Genomic DNA, 16,232 nt, shown 5'->3' with positions numbered 1-16,232 from the left:
TTTACGCCGGCAACTTGAATATTCTTACATCCAGCATGAGCAGTGCATGCAATGAGAATTCTTCTCATTGTGTTCGGAGCCGTGTTGGACTATTCCAAATTCCAACACGTTTAGGTGTACCTACTTCACACGCTTTTGAGAACATTATGAAAAACTCATAGGCATGCCGGTTTCCTCACGATGTTTTCCCTTCAACGTGAGTTCAAGTGACATTTTAATTACTTACATCCACATATTATAAATGCGAAATTTGTCTGTTTGTCTATTACCTATATTCGGCTCGACTGTTGATCCCATCTTTATTAAATTTAGCACACATGTAGCTTGCATCCTTGTAGCGATATTGGCACAGGATATTATTTATCCCGGAAAAGCTGCTAGTAAAAGTTACCCATAGGATTTCAAAAAATAGCACATGCAACTTTACTGCTTAACTTATATTGGTGAAAATATTGCAAAAAAATTGTTTGCATCCTGGAGACGGCCATATAATACTTTATCGCGGGAAAATACTAGATTCCTGCGGGAATCCTAAAATGGACGAATTCGCAGGCTATGGCTAGAATTTCAGAAAATTGACAGTTAACACTATTTGATGACTTCCCTGGCACAGCTTTGAGCGTTTTGGTTTTAAATGGGAGGTCCTGGGTTAGATACCCGGCACGAGCAATTTGGAAAGTTTTTATTTCTATATTTTCTCTGGTCTGGTCTGGTGGAAGGCTTCGTCCGATGCTAGTTACCACCCTACCGACTAAGACGTGGCCTCAAGCGACTTAGCATTCCGGTGGTGCGTAGAAACCGATTAGGGGTACAGATTAGTCCGTTACCATCCTTGACTACATCATCATTCACCACCAGGTGAGATTGCAGTCAAGGGCTAACTTGCAGTGGACCTCCAAAAAAACCTCCAAGTTACGCTGTACTGTCGCCGCTGTCTGTACAAGTTCCTTAAGAAACGTATCAAAGCCCTATGATACGAACATACACTTCGTTTAACGAGAAACTACACATTTATGACCATAATTAATCCTAACATTTTTAAACTGAACAAATCGCGCCTACAGTTTTAGCGCTGTTTGCTTAATTAATAATCTGTTCACGCTTTCCGCATGCCGCAGGTCTTATCGCGGGTGTATTACGCACAAAAATACGGTACGGTATCTGCTCCAACTATTTTTATAGCTCTTATATAAACATGTAGGTTACGTCCTTTATGGACATGTTAAATCAGTAGATATAGCTCTTTATACAGAAGTCTATGTATTGTATATACGCAAGGTTGTCATAATCATCGGCTCCATCGGCCTTTTGAAGTTTGACAGAAGTCTCCTTTAACAGGAGGGTCTAAGAGCATGGAATCGTCGTGTAGATCAAATGAAGTTATTGGGATCAAAACACCGATCAGTTAGTCACAATACAATAACTGCATCGACGGCTTGAAGTACTCTCCGAGTCACGGAGTTGGGAAAAAAGGCAAAACAGTGAAAACCCCTAAAATTATAACAATATACCCAGGAGTCGGTCCCAGGACCTCGTGATAAGAGACCATTTTAACCACTAACACAATGAGGCATTTTCCGTGTGCACAAAAAATTGCACAATTCCAAGGCGATTCATTTTGGTATTAAGGATAATTTTTATGCCCAACAAATTACTCTTACGTGGTTGATAAGGAAATTATTAAACTTATTGAGTTACCTAAACAAAACCATTTTAATTTATCCCTGTAGTATGAAAATGTGCTGTGATGGAAAAGTCCGTAGCACAAAGGTGAAGCTCCGAAGTGGGAAGACGTGGGTGACACTTGTTATTATAAAGAAAAGGTCACCTGCCGAGGTCGCCGTATTTTCACACCTACAAAATAGGCATGTCTATCTGAAGTCGATTAATCGATTTATATTTTTCATTAAGTTCGATTATAAGTGGTTAAAGAATCATCGGTAATTTGCATAATAAAAAAACGTTACAATCAAATGTTAGGAATATAAATTCCTAAAATTTTGATAGTGAATAATCGTAACAGTCCGCCAGCCCGCTTCAGAGCAGCGTGATGCGTCAATGCTGTAAAACCCTCCCTCCTACGAGATTGGAGTTTTTTGCCCAGCAGTGGGACGTTGATGAGCTGAGGATGAAAAATTACTGGTAATTGTTTATAGTAAATACCCATTAACAGATCTACTAACGAATCGATGGCAATATGTTTATATTACTTTTTTATGTATTATTTGTGGTATGTACTCGTACCTATGTAGTAATTCATATGTATTATTGTAATGTTTAAAAAAATATGTACAACCACTTATTTTTTCCTATAATCCTAATAATACCTTATTTTTCAAATACTACTTACATATTTGACAACCGATTGGCGCAGTGGGCAGCGACCCTGCTTTCTGATTCCAAGGCCGTGGGTTCGATTCCCACAACTGGAAAATGTTTGTGTGATATACATGAATGTATTTCAGTGCCTGGGTGTTTATATGTACCTATATTATAAGTATTTATGTGTGTTATTCATAAAAATATTCATCAGTCACCTTAGTACCTTACACAAGCTACGCTTACTTTTCGGCTATACGGCGATGTGTGTATTGTCGTAGTATATTTATTTATTTATTATTATTATTATTTCTTGTTTATAGAATTGTTTGCTGAATCGATTTTATTGCGTTAAATTCGAATCGAAACGAATTCGAAATCGATTTTGTTTAAAATGGACATGCCTACTTAGCAAAACAGCTGGCAGACCGCCAGCACGTGACAAGCATTGTTAAAAACTAAGAGATTCACTGGTTCTCGACACTATAGAGTTCTTTATTCATCAAATAGGCTTGTATGGTTACCGAGTGCAGTTCAAATATTGATCAAGGAAGTATATGTTGAGTGGAATCCCTACTCAACATATACTGTTTCATTATCATCCATTACCGGCCTACTACAGGGCACGGGTTTCCTGTCAGGATGAGAAAGGATTTGGCCGTGATTGGTTAGGATTGGTTTGAAATAATGCCATCTTATTCTACGCGGAGCATTGCGAAAAGGACAGCGCTTCTTTCATCAACATCATTAGCAGCCTATTAACATTCGCTCACTACTGGGCTAAAGGCTAGCTCTCACATAGAGAGAGAGGGTTTCAGAAAGAGGGATTCACCACGCTGCCCCAACTGAGAGAGTTTTAGATCATAGACCCACCATTTGGCTCCTATGCGGTTTGATGAGCTTTATCGATAACTAGCGATCCCTCGCTACTTCGTCCGGGTGTAAGTCAACCTTAAAAGATAGACATATGCTGACGCGGACTTTTTTAAGAACTTTTAAATGGGAACAACTTTGTCATACATGATTTTACGCAGCGCACGTAGCGGGAGCCCTCAAAAGGAAAAAAAACCACCCAACTTCGAAACATTCTTCATTGGTGCTATGCTTCTATTGGTCTTAGCGTGATGATATATTATAACCTAAAGCCTTCCTGGTTAAATGGGCTATTAAAACTGAAAGAATTTTCCAAATCGCACGCTTAGTTCCTAAGAAAATCGCGTTTAAGAAAACAAACAAACTCTACAGCTTTATATATTAGTTTATAAGATTATGATATGCTATATGCTGTAGCAATAAACTGGGATTGACGACATAACGTGCTCTCCGAGGCGCGCGGGTGAACACAGCAATTTTCATGACAGTACATCGTCATCATCATCATATCAACCCTTCCACAGCCCACTAAAAAGCACGGGTCTCCTCCCACAAAGAGAAGGGGTTTAGGCCGTAGTCCACCACACAGGGCCAGTGCGGATTGGTGGACTCCACACACATTTACGATTTTTGACGGCCGATTGGCGCAGTGAGCGACCCTGCTTTCTGAGTCCAAGGCCGTGGGTTCGATTCCCACAACTGGAAAATGCTTGTGTGACGAACATGAATGTTTTTCAGTGTCTGGGTGTTCATATGTATATTATAGATAAGTATTTATGTATATTATTCATAAAGTTATCTTAGTACCCATAACACAAGCTACGCTTACTTTGGGACTTGATGGCGGTGTGTGTATTGTCGTAGTATATTTATTAATTATTTATTTGAGAACATTATGAAGAATTCTCATGCATCTGCATGCAACCTGCAGGAAACCTGCGTTTCCTCACAATGTTTTCCTTCACCGTTGAAGTAAGCGATATTTTAACTACTTAAAACGCACATATAGAAATGAAAGACGCACATAAAGAAGAAAAATAGAGAAAAGTTTGAGGTGCCTGCCGGGATACGAACTCGGCCCCCCGAAAGTGAAGTCGAGCTCCTAACCATTGTGCTATGACCAGTGCCGTGCAAAGAAGGTATGCACAGGGTATGCATATCATTTATAATGAAGAGTTATAAAAAAAACTTTAACATAGCCTTTGTAAGAGTTATAAAGAGCCTACCCTTAAGTATTTATAACTCCGTACTGGGGATTTATATCATCTTAAAGTTTTTTATAACTCTTCATTTTATATCATCTGCGTACCCTGTGCATACCCTCTATACACGTCACTTGGGCTATCACAGCTTGACAGATAAACAATATAAAATTACTTATAATTCTTGCGCAGGCCCGTCTCGAAAAACTTACTGTTATAAATGGGAAAGCGCAAAAATAAAATTGCTTAAAATAGTATGAGTAGATTGTATCTCTATCTTGTATTTGTACAAAAACTCTACGTTTTAAGATAATATAAAAGATGTTCTCTGCGTTATCAATGGAGAGTGGCCTCACTAAAGGAGGGCGATAAAACAGTTTTACGGCCGTACCTTTTGCGAAACATCTTATATCTACTGTACTTAGAATTTAAGATAAGCAATGTACCTGCAAAGAAAACTCTTACAATTCCACGGGCGTATCCAGCGTCTGGTCTGAAAGGGTGTGGGGAAAGTGAGATTTTTTAGGACACATCATCCGCGGCTTTTTTGAAAAACTTTTTTTTTTTTTTAGAGGGACCTCTATACTCGAAAACAAGCCAAAACTGTATTTTGTTTCATTTTTGTCTGTCTGTCTGTATCTTGGCCACCATCATTTTTTTTAAGAGAGTTATATATTTTCTGCGATATTTTCAGGCTGGGCAAGTTGCCGTGCCTGAGGAGGGTTAGGCCATAGTCAGTGGCGTGCACTTCATACATGCACAAAAGCACTGCCTACCCTAAAATGCATATACAAGTCGTGTAGGAGGTGGATTTTGGCCAATTATGCAATTTTCCTGTTGCATGCATGCCCTGGTAAGAAACCCAGTGCAAGCCACCGCGTGTAGTCCACCTGGCTGGCTTAGTGCAGGTGAGTAGACTTCGCACGCCTTTGATAACGTTATGGAGAACTTTTTTTAAGGTATCGCCTAAATCGAATGCCGAATTTTTTATTTACGCACTAAGTACACTATAACATAAATAGAATAATTAAAAACTAAACTAAATAAATAAAAAAAAAAACTAAATAAATTAAATTATTAATATGCAATATAAAAAAAAGTTACAAATTAATATTTCTGCGTCCAGGCAGCCCTACGTGGAGTTTAATATACAACTTGTAAATTGGAGAGTCGTATCGATCTATTAGTGCTTTCAGAATGCCGTTACTGCTTACCCGCGTTCTTTTCATCAAGGATGCTATTCGTTTTCTTCCGATGGCAAAAAAGTCATCAGTATGAGCCATCGCGAACATTTCTGATGCACTACAATAAAGGGGTAAGCCCAACAGCATTCTGAAACCATCACATTATTAAGACGGTGTCCCTTAGGTCATAACTATTAGTGGACGGTGTATGTATGACTAGGGATCTCCTTACTTAGTCATTGCCTTGCTTCTCGCTTTACATGAGATAAGATTAGGCATTTCCTCACGATGTTTACAAAGAAGCATATTTAATTATTGTGATGGAGAAAATAGAAGACGGAAGTTCGCGTAAACATCAGCATGGCTCACATCAGTGGCTTTTCCTTTTGAGCTTTTAGTATCCGTCTACATAAATAATAATAGGTAAATAAATATACTGCGACAATACACACATCGCCATCTAGCCCCCAAAGTAAGCGCAGCTTGTGTTATGGGTACTGAGATGACCGATGAATATTTTATATGAATAATATACATAAATACTTATAATATAAAGATAAACAGACAGACACTGAAAAACATTCATGTTCATCACACAAATATTTTCCAGTTGTGGGAATCGCACCCACGGCCTGTGACTCAGAAAGCAGGGTCGCTGCCCACTGCGCCAGTCGGCCGTCAAATTTATGAATAATATACATAAATGCTTATAATGTACAGATAAACACCCAGACACTGAAAAACATTCATGTTCATCACAGAAACATTTTCCAGGTGCGGGAATCGAACCCACGGCCTTGGTCTCAGAAAGTAGGGTCGCTGCCCACTCCGCCAATCGGCCGTCAAAACATGCATTTGAGAAACGCGGTGGGTTGAATCTACTAAGCGCTTTCCTCTACGAAATGTACGAGTCAACTAGTGGGACATTAATAGTCTAGGGATGGCGATGATAACCTTAGAATCCCAATAATTATTTAATGAGAGATCTCGTGTCATTATTATCCAAGTAACTAATTACTATTCGATAGTGTACTCGTAATTAATAACAATGTTGTCAGTTCAAAGATTACATCGACCTGCATATCGATTCTGTAGACCTCCCTGGCGCAGGAGCGCTGTGGTTTTATGTGGGGGGTAAAGGGCCCGAGTTCGATTTACGACGGGGGCAATTACAGTATGTCTGTTTCTCTGCACTCATTTTCAGAAGAATGGAAGGGAGAAAAAGGAAAATTTGCAAAAATGATGTTAAAGAGGAGGCGGGACTAAAGTGGCACCAACAGGAGAGGAAAGTGTGAGTCTCTGGATTGGACCTCCCTGGTGCAGGAGCGCCGTGGTTTTATGTGCAGAAAAGGTCCCGAGTTCGATTTTCGACGAGGGCAATTTCAGAATATCTGTTTGGCTGCACTCATCTTCGGAAGAATGGAAGGGAGACAAAGTGTAGAAGGATTTTTACTACTAATGTAAACTGAACTAGAGATTAGAGTGGGTGACGAGTTGGAATTAAACTAAATACAAAATGCGACGTATATATTTATTAAGCGCGCGACCCGTTAACGCCGCCTCCTGTGTACAAAGACTTGTGTATTATTTGCAAACTACAACACCCACAATACATACAAAAAAATGAAAAGTTAAAAGAATTAAGTTACAAAATGTTCAAGGATGATGTTAAAGAGGCGACTAGCGTGGACAGTTTGAGTCTCTGGAGACACCAAAAAGAGAGGACAGACTCTGGAGGAGGACTATGTCACAGGACAAGGTGACGCAAAGTCCGAATATTATTATTATGATTAACAATGCCCTTGCGAATGACATCAACTATTACATTTTAATTGGCTCAGATAACATAGCAGCATTTTTAATGATTGAATTTATTTTGTTTTATGAATTATTGTGTTCGCGACCAATTCGAATTTATTACAATTTGAATCGCAACAGTGTTCAAATACCCCAGCGGTCCGATCATTCGATGACCTTTGCGATTGACTCATGTGATTATTATGATTGGCGGAGAGTTATTTGGAATGCGGCATGTTGCGTAGTGATTATTACACTCATAAAAAAATGTGATTGCATCGCGCGTTGATTTCACGTGATTTGTTTACACTGACGATTCGTTCCGTTTTTTTTTCGGATTGTGTGTAGCTGATTAACCCTAATGATTTTAACAGCGTAACGCGGGCTTGTTGGCGAGCCTCGGAATGGGGCTCTGCCAGGAATATTCGTTGCGTGACTATAAGACTAGTAGACTATAAGATCGCACTGGTGATTAATTTAAGAGATATTACAAATCAAAGTAATTTAAAAATTATATGGCAATCGCTAATGAGACACTGTTAACTGTTATTATTGTGTGAGTTAATCAAGCAGCATTTTTTTGTTTTGCAAAATGTACTAAACTTGCGAATCGAAATACTGATTGGGCGAATTTTAAATCGGGTGAGCGACTATAAAATATAAAGCGATAAATATGGTGCTCCATAAACTCGCGTCATGCTATTAGTTCCCGTGTTGGTTACTATTATCTAAAGTCGGTTTATGTTAGATTAGAACATACATATCCATGTACGCTTAGGTTTTATTGGGTAACTAGGCTTTTGCCCGCGGTCGTCGCCCGCGTTTTCTATGGTTTTTTTACGTTGAACCGTTGGTTTTCCTGGGATTAAAAGCATATGTTACTCTCCCTTTCAACTTACTATACGCCGAAAATTAAGTTGATTGACTGTTAAGTAAAAACGTGAAGGAAGGACAAACGAACAAACAAGTTTACACATTTTCGCTAACATTAAAGTAATAGTGGCCGTTCTTAAGATATGCGTAAATTGGAATGCGTACCTACCCAATATTCTCATGTTACTGAAAAAGTTCAATGTATTTTTAAAAATACCTGTTCAGTATTCTGGGAACTCTCGCGTGTATTGGAATTTCTCACAACCGATCAGTTAGTTGCTAATAAATACAGATGTTCTAGAAAAGGTTCGCAACAGCTAACCTGCTTTCGATCGCTGCTGCCTAGCAACTATCAAAAACACTTTGTTTATTATGATATCAGTGTTTCCCCCCGAGAGCCAGACACTGAACTGTGAATACAGTGTAACCATTATCGCAAGCGGGTATGGCCTAGTGGTAAGGACTTCGGCTTCACATTAGGGGGGCCGAGTTCGAACACCGGCACGTAAATAAATAAATAAATATACTACGACAATACACACATCGCCACCTAGCCCCAAAGTAAGCGTAGCTTGTGTTATGGGTACTAACATAGCTGTTGAATATTTTTATGAATATAATACATAAATACTTATAATATAGGTACATATAAACACCCAGACACTGAAAAACATTCATGCTCATCACACAAACATTTTCCAGTTGTGGGAATCGAACCCACGGCCTTGGACTCAGAAAGCAGGGTCGCTGCAAACTGCGCCAATCGGCCGTCAACGGCACGTGCGTTTTAAGTAATTAAATATGGTGAAGAAAAACATCACACAGTGTTTGAAGTCCACTAATCTGCACACGGTCAGCGTGCTAGACAGTGGACTACGACCTACACCCTTCTCATTGCAGAAGGAGTGCCCTACAGTGTGTTGACATTATGAGTATCGCAGTACGCGGTATTTAGATATTAAAATAAGGAACACAGAATGAGAAGGTCCGCACTGATAAAAAAGATTGCCTAACAAGCCCGACCCGGAAATAGAACCCAGGACTTTGGCCAACTAGTTGTAGGTTAGACTGTTCTGTCAGCAAGTAACTTCTGGACGCAAGCCTTCTCTCTCATAGGAGAGATATATTACCTCCCGGGAATCATCTCTAGAATCTGAATCTTAATCTAAGCTAAATATCTAGATAACCACTAGGCCGTATGGTAGAGCCAGTAGACTGATGTCTGATAGTCGTTATAGAGCTTTTTATTTATTTTATTTGTTGTGAATCCATTTACGTACACGCAGTGGCGTGCATAGCCCTTTGACCCAGGGTATGCACAAGGTGTTCAGCACAAACATAAAGTAAAATTTATATTTTAGATATGTCGGTTTATAATCAAATTACTTTACGAAAGTTATATTTTTGATTGATTTATTACTATCGTCTATCTACTGCTAATTGAATAAAAGTACATACCCTGATTTACGTCACAAAATTATGACACACCATTCGGCAGCATTTTCTAAGCACACTGAAGATGATAATATTTTTTTCCAACATGTTTTTAGCGTCTTGATGAAAATTATTAATATCACAATATCCTTTATCATTTCAAACTTTACGTATATTGGACAATAAAACAAAAGGAAAGCAAAATAATCGATTGGTGTGTACAAAGCCGCTTAGTCAAGAATAGTTTTCGTAATATTTATTATTACACATACGTTTTACTTTATCACCTTTTTTTGTGGATATTTGTAACATTGGTACACACCTTCCTTTGTGCATGATTTCTAATTTTACGATAAAAAGATAGAAATTAAAGTTGTCTCTAAGTACTTTTTCCAGGCACACTGAACCCAAACAAAGACCGCACGAATAAAAATGAATGAATAAACTATAAAATAACGTTAACACATTAAACTATCACTACTCAAACTTTTATAAGTTGCTGAATTTATGCACTTTAACCGTTTATTTATCACCAACGCCATAGAGCATTGTTCGAAGGTAAACAATAATGGCGATTGAATATGATAATATTGCAATCGAAATTAGTCAAAATATGTCTTTAATTTTTTTGTAAGTATGGGTACGAACGCTATTTTATTTTGATATGTCAACAATAAATAGAAACAATATTTATTGTTAACTTTCTCACTTTCCAATAATTCCTGGAATACTTTTCATAAAAAAATCAAACACGTAATTGATTATCCACTTCCGTAAGCAGTGCTTATAGACACCCATACATAGAGAATTTATGAATGAAACTGTTCACACAAGACCGATGCTAATCTTGTAAGTACAAGCGCACGATTATAACATTACACGACACACACTACTAACTTGCACGCACACATCTAGCAGAACGATTCTTTCTTTGGGCGTGCTTATTTTATTTGATATTTCTATGCAACAGTAGATGGCGTCATATGTCGAGTGATTCATAATAATTGATTTACCCTGCAATCGATAACATGAGATTTAAATGATAATATAGGTATTTTTACGTGTTTTAAAAGGTAAATGTTTAGCATTTACGGTTAAAAATTAAAATACGAAGTAGAAAATTTTATTTTATAAGCTATACCTACGCATCGCGCGCGCTGGTTGCGCTGTCTCCTGTCTAGCGACAATTGACCTAGAAGTTTGGCCGCTCATTACTAGATGGCGCTTTCATATATTTTTTACTTAGTGTTTTTTTAATTACAAAACTTTAATGGTCCTATCTGAAGGTTCTTTAAGACCCTGAGGGTAGGGTATGCACTGCTTATTTGCATATATGCAATGCACGCCACTGCGTACACGTATCCAGCTACTTCTGGCTCACAACGACACAACAATATATTAACATAATCAGGAATGATGCATAAAACGGCACAAATTATTTTCCTATACGAGTTATATATCAATGTTAGGGAAGGCAGTGCTTTTGTGCACGCATGAAGTGGTGCACGCCAGTGAACATAATTAGTACATTTCTTGTCGATGAGTTTACGATGTTTAGTAGTAGGTAGAGCTTTTAGTGGCAGAACTAGTCTTTGCGCTTAACTCTATTTTTTACTGCTCTATGTCTCTAGGACTCGTTAATCAGTAAAACCATACCGTCTAGCAATTCAGGACATACCTACATACTCTACATAAGGAGATAGTACAATGCATCCTGTGTGTACACGGTATGGAGGTCAGTCGTGATACACGAACTGACGGACACTTCCTTGAGCCTTGGTAACCGAATTGTTACCCTGACCTATATCGTCACCTAATACAGTTAGTTTGTGGAGAGAGCTATGCTAAGAGAATCAACGAAATGGCTCAACGAGTCTCGTAGCTGAAGTTGCAATGGGTGGGGCAAATAGCTCGGTCGGCCCCCAACCAAGTGGACGGACAACATCAAACGAGTCGCTAGAAGTCGCTGGAAACAAAAGCCAGGACCGTGGATTTTGCAACTCCCTACAAAAAACCTATGTCCAGTGGTGGACGTCAATCATTGGGTCCCATTCGGCCATTGGTCTTCTAGGGTTAAGCGAATTAAACTACAGAATGCGATTCGTGGAAGATTTTAGGTTTTGTATGTTAAAGCTTTCTTCTCTATGAAAGTTCGACAGTAATTTGTTTGTTAGGTTGCAATAGGTCTGAAAAGAAAGGAATTGATGATGGATTTTTGCTCATTTATTTTAATTTACAAATCTTTAAAATCATATTACAACCCAATATAAAAAAATCTAATTGAATGTAGGTATATACTGGCTTAAAAGGCTTTGGCTAGTTGTCCAAGGAAGAGTCGAGGGCAATGTGGACCGACCAGGTAAATGCTGCTGTAGCCTAGGCTTACAGGGAAAATGTCGTAAAATCGATACACAGATATTTTTTATTTCGATATAACATTTCCGTTATCAAAAACGTATCAAATACAATTTAATTCCACTGACTGAAACCGCTGTAATTAAGAGCGGAGTTAAAAGTAAAACAACCAGCGCAGACTTTTAATCAGCAGAAATGTTTTGAAAAAAAAAACCACCGATATAATACCAATTATTTCTTTTTAACAAAACGAAATAATTTAATTTAAGCAATTAAATGTCACTTACTTCAACGGTAAGGAAAACCTGCATGCCTGAGAACCTTACCGACAAAGACGTGCCTCCAGGAGATTTAGCGTTCCGGTACGATTAGCATTTGCTTATAGGGGTTTAATATACCTGCCATACCGCCTAACAGCCCGTTACCATCTTAGACTGCGTCATCGCTTACCACCAGGTAATGTCACTCACAATCTGTCGTGGAGTAAAAAAATAAAAGAGTTCCTCATAACGTTCTTAAAAACGAGCAAAGTCTACCAATTCGCACTTGTCCAGCGTGTTGGACTACGGCGTGATCTCATTCTGAGAGGCGACCCATCCGTTATAGGTCGGTGATGGGTTGATAATATTATGATGATGATGTGCAGTGCTCGATGTAATCAGTTCTGCATTTTTTTATCTCAGTTCGTGTATTTCGTGAACTACTCTACTTTCGAACTTATCGAATTGCGTCAGATTTGCGCTCGACTGCTATGTTATCTGATAAAATAGATAAGATTAGATGGAATGCGCCATAGAGACAATACTTGATTTATACTTATAACGGTACCATCTCGGCGTCTGTAATAACGAGCTTTGAATAGCAACTATAATAATAATTCATCTAGTATTTTTATGGCTTAGTTATTCAAAAAAAGGTTTATAAACGTGTAACTGAAACGTTTTAAGTGTCGATGTTTACGGTGTATCTACCAAAAATAATCTGTCAATCTTTCTTATAGTACCATACAAGAAAAGAAGAAAAAAAAATCAAAATACCTCCAATTTTTTCAGCTGCAATAAATCCTATATTTGCCATATTATATATAGCTATTATGTAGGTACATAAGATTCTGTTAGGGCGTTGCAAAAAAAAAAAAAAAATATTTTTCTTTATTTATGGCGACACTAAAAGATTGCAATATTAATATTAATCTCCTTTCCCTAATCTTTAATCCAGATACAATCAAATATGATTTAGCAGTTGACAAAATTATAAAGATTATATACTTACTTATAAATGTTTTTAAGACCCATTTAGACTACGTGAAATGGTAATTTATTGAATTAAATTCTTTAGTCGTTAATTGTTTATATTCAAATAAAATTTAACTTACGTATTTCGCTTTCTAGTAATAGTAGGGAATTAGTAATTCAGTACAGAGATCTATAGACTTCTACAAAACAGTGTGCTGACTCTAGGAATAGCGGCGCAGCGTTTCTACTTATTATTCGTACGCCTCCTTTGATTTACAAGTCATTTAAGGCTGATTTAAACCCTGTGACTAAAACTAAAGATTGTTCGTAGCATGTTTAGAATTTTAACTCATTGCGAGTAGCGGCGTGCACAGGGTGTTCCACCAGGCATGGAAAAGTCAGATTATATAAAATTCTAAATGTCATCGTCCTCATATCAACGGATCTCATGACTCCTTCCACAATGGGGTTAAGACCGTAGTCCCCCATGCTGGCCCAGTGCAGATCGGTAGACGCTACACACCTTTGAGAAGTTTATGGAGAACTCTCAGGTATACAAGTTTGCTCAGAATGTTTTCCTTCACCGTTGAAGCAAATGATATTTGAATTCCTTAAAACTCACATAACTTAGAAAAGTTAGATGTGTGGCTTAACTCCTACACCCTCGCTAGATGACGTTGCAAGACTTGTTCCTTGCATGCCCTTCTTAGTATTGCCTTACTAAAAGGCAAGGGTTTTCCACTTAATGTACCGCTATAAAAAAAGATGCGTTGCGTTTAGGTGACATTGGATATTTTTTATTATTGAAAAGCTAAAGGTCCCGACTGCAAGCGCCATAAGAAAGCTATGCGTCAAACAATTAGCTATTTAACTTCCAATCGCATTTAACACTGCACTAACTATAATTCGGCTCGTTACAATAAATTAACAATTGAAAGCGACAGTCGTTTTCTATTTAATTTTATATTCACCTCAGTCGGTGTTTGTTTACGCGAAAGCTTATGTTGGCTTTTTTTTTTACTTCTACTTTTACTTTTAGCTGTTATTTATTATTGCGATTATTGCTAATACTATGTTACGTAATCTCGGTGAACTTTCTCATTCGATGGATTGTGGATTCACTTTTTACTGTAAATTTTTATTGTTAACGAGATTTTATAATAGTGCTTCTCGAAATTATTTATTCTGATCTTCCTATTATAAAGGTTTAGCGCCATTTTTTTTTTATTCCACTACAATGATTGTAAAATTAAGAAGAAGCGGTGATAGCCCAGTGGGTAGTAGCTCGACTTCACTTTCGGGGGACCGAGTTGGAATTTGGATTCCACGTGAACTTAGAAATACTTGTGCGTATTCAGTTATTAAAATATCACTTGAGGAATCCTGCATGCCTGAGAGTTCTCTAAGCTGACACACACACAATCAGCATTTTACAATCATCATCATCATCATCATATCAAAAAATCTTACAATGAGAAAGCCGTAGTCTACCACGCTGGCCCAGTGCGGATTGGTGGACTCCACGCCTTAGAGAACATTATGTAGAACTCTCTGGCATGAAGGTTTCCTCACACAATGTTTTCCCGTCATCGTTAAAGCAAGTGATATTTTACTTGCTTAAAACGCACGTAACAGAAAAGTTAGAGGTGCTGGGATTTGAACTGATTTGAGAGTTAATTAAACTACGTGGGAAGATAAAATTTTGTCTCTTTCCCCGCCGACAAAGTCGCGTATAACAAACAGCAAGACACAAATGATTGCTAGCAGCATTATGTTAATATGCTTTATGGCGACCAGCAGCCGTTCAGTGGCCGTAGCCGTTGAGGCTAGACGCCGCACGCCGCATTAAGCCCACAAAGACATGTTTGTACAGCGACTAGCCATGTACGGATATTTTGGCCTTTCAGCTGCGGTTTTACGGATTTTACGCTCAAAAGAGGCACAAACAGCAAAAGGCTATGGTTTTCAATAGTGTCACTGTATTTGTTTTTCATAGCTACATTGTCTGTTAAGTACTTTCTGTTTGAAGTGCTTTTTAACATACTTGATATCATTTGTCTTGTTATTACAAGAGATGGCAGCACTGGTGCGTAGTCAGTACATTATTGTAAAAAATGTTGATTTTCACAAACCCCTAAAACCGATGAGCTATTGAGGATTCAAAGGGGGAGGGTTAATAAGGGCTATTTTTCGTCCGTCACACATTCAAAAAGAAGATTCGGTTTCGGTTCTTTTTACAATGCTTTTTAACATTATATACTTCATTATTCGATTAGATGTACGTGATAAATAATAGAGTAAGTCAAACAAATTTCTGCTCAAATACTACCAAATACTGAGAAGAATACATTGCTTTTTTATTTTAAATTTAAAAACGAGTTATGTTTCTGTGTATTATTAAACTTTGTGTATAAGAAATGTAATCTTTATACAATAATTTCGTAATAATGATTATCCACAAGCTGACTTTGTAATAAATGTTAATCACAATCAATATAAGGATATTAAAAAAACCCTCACTGAACTTTTTGTCTATGCACGTATGTTATGACACAGACATGTTTTTATTATTATTTGTAAAAAAATAGCTGTTACTTTCTACAACACTGATATGTTTGTAACAGAATGTTAATTCTAACTGGTTTAAAAGAGTTTCAGGCTACAAGATTTAATATTTAAAAAACGTTGTTATGCAAGGTAGCACTTACAGGCCAATTTAATTTATTATGTATGGATTCAACAGAAATAACGTTAATACAAATTTTCACCGATCTAAACAAAATAATTAAACTAATTATTCACTAACCTTATGATAGGTATCCTTCTGCCAGTTTTTAATCTGAGCGATGACGTCATTAACAAGCCGGTCTCGTACGCTTAAGTGTAAATCGGACAGTCGTTCCGCTTCAACCATGCCGCCTTTCCACGCTGCCTCCATTGTGCCATATTCCGGTCCTAAT

At 37.7% G+C, this 16,232-nt stretch overlaps 1 protein-coding gene across 4 annotated transcripts in view; it reads right to left on the bottom strand.

Annotated features, from left to right (window-relative positions):
- LOC120625468 (protein kinase C and casein kinase substrate in neurons protein 1) overlaps positions 1 to 16,232 on the bottom strand; it is a 145,609-nt gene that overhangs the window by 55,795 nt on the left and 73,582 nt on the right. For all 4 annotated transcript variants that reach the window (XM_039892551.1, XM_039892553.1, XM_039892552.1 and 1 more), the window contains one exon: positions 16,079 to 16,227. In XM_039892551.1, coding sequence (XP_039748485.1) covers positions 16,079 to 16,227 — 149 coding nt within the window. The remainder of the gene's footprint in view (positions 1 to 16,078; positions 16,228 to 16,232) is intronic.

The sequence above is a fragment of the Pararge aegeria genome, chromosome 7 (assembly GCF_905163445.1).
Source record: "Pararge aegeria chromosome 7, ilParAegt1.1, whole genome shotgun sequence".
Classification (NCBI taxonomy): Eukaryota; Metazoa; Arthropoda; class Insecta; order Lepidoptera; family Nymphalidae; genus Pararge; species Pararge aegeria.
This window is presented reverse-complemented; position numbering and strand designations above follow the sequence as displayed.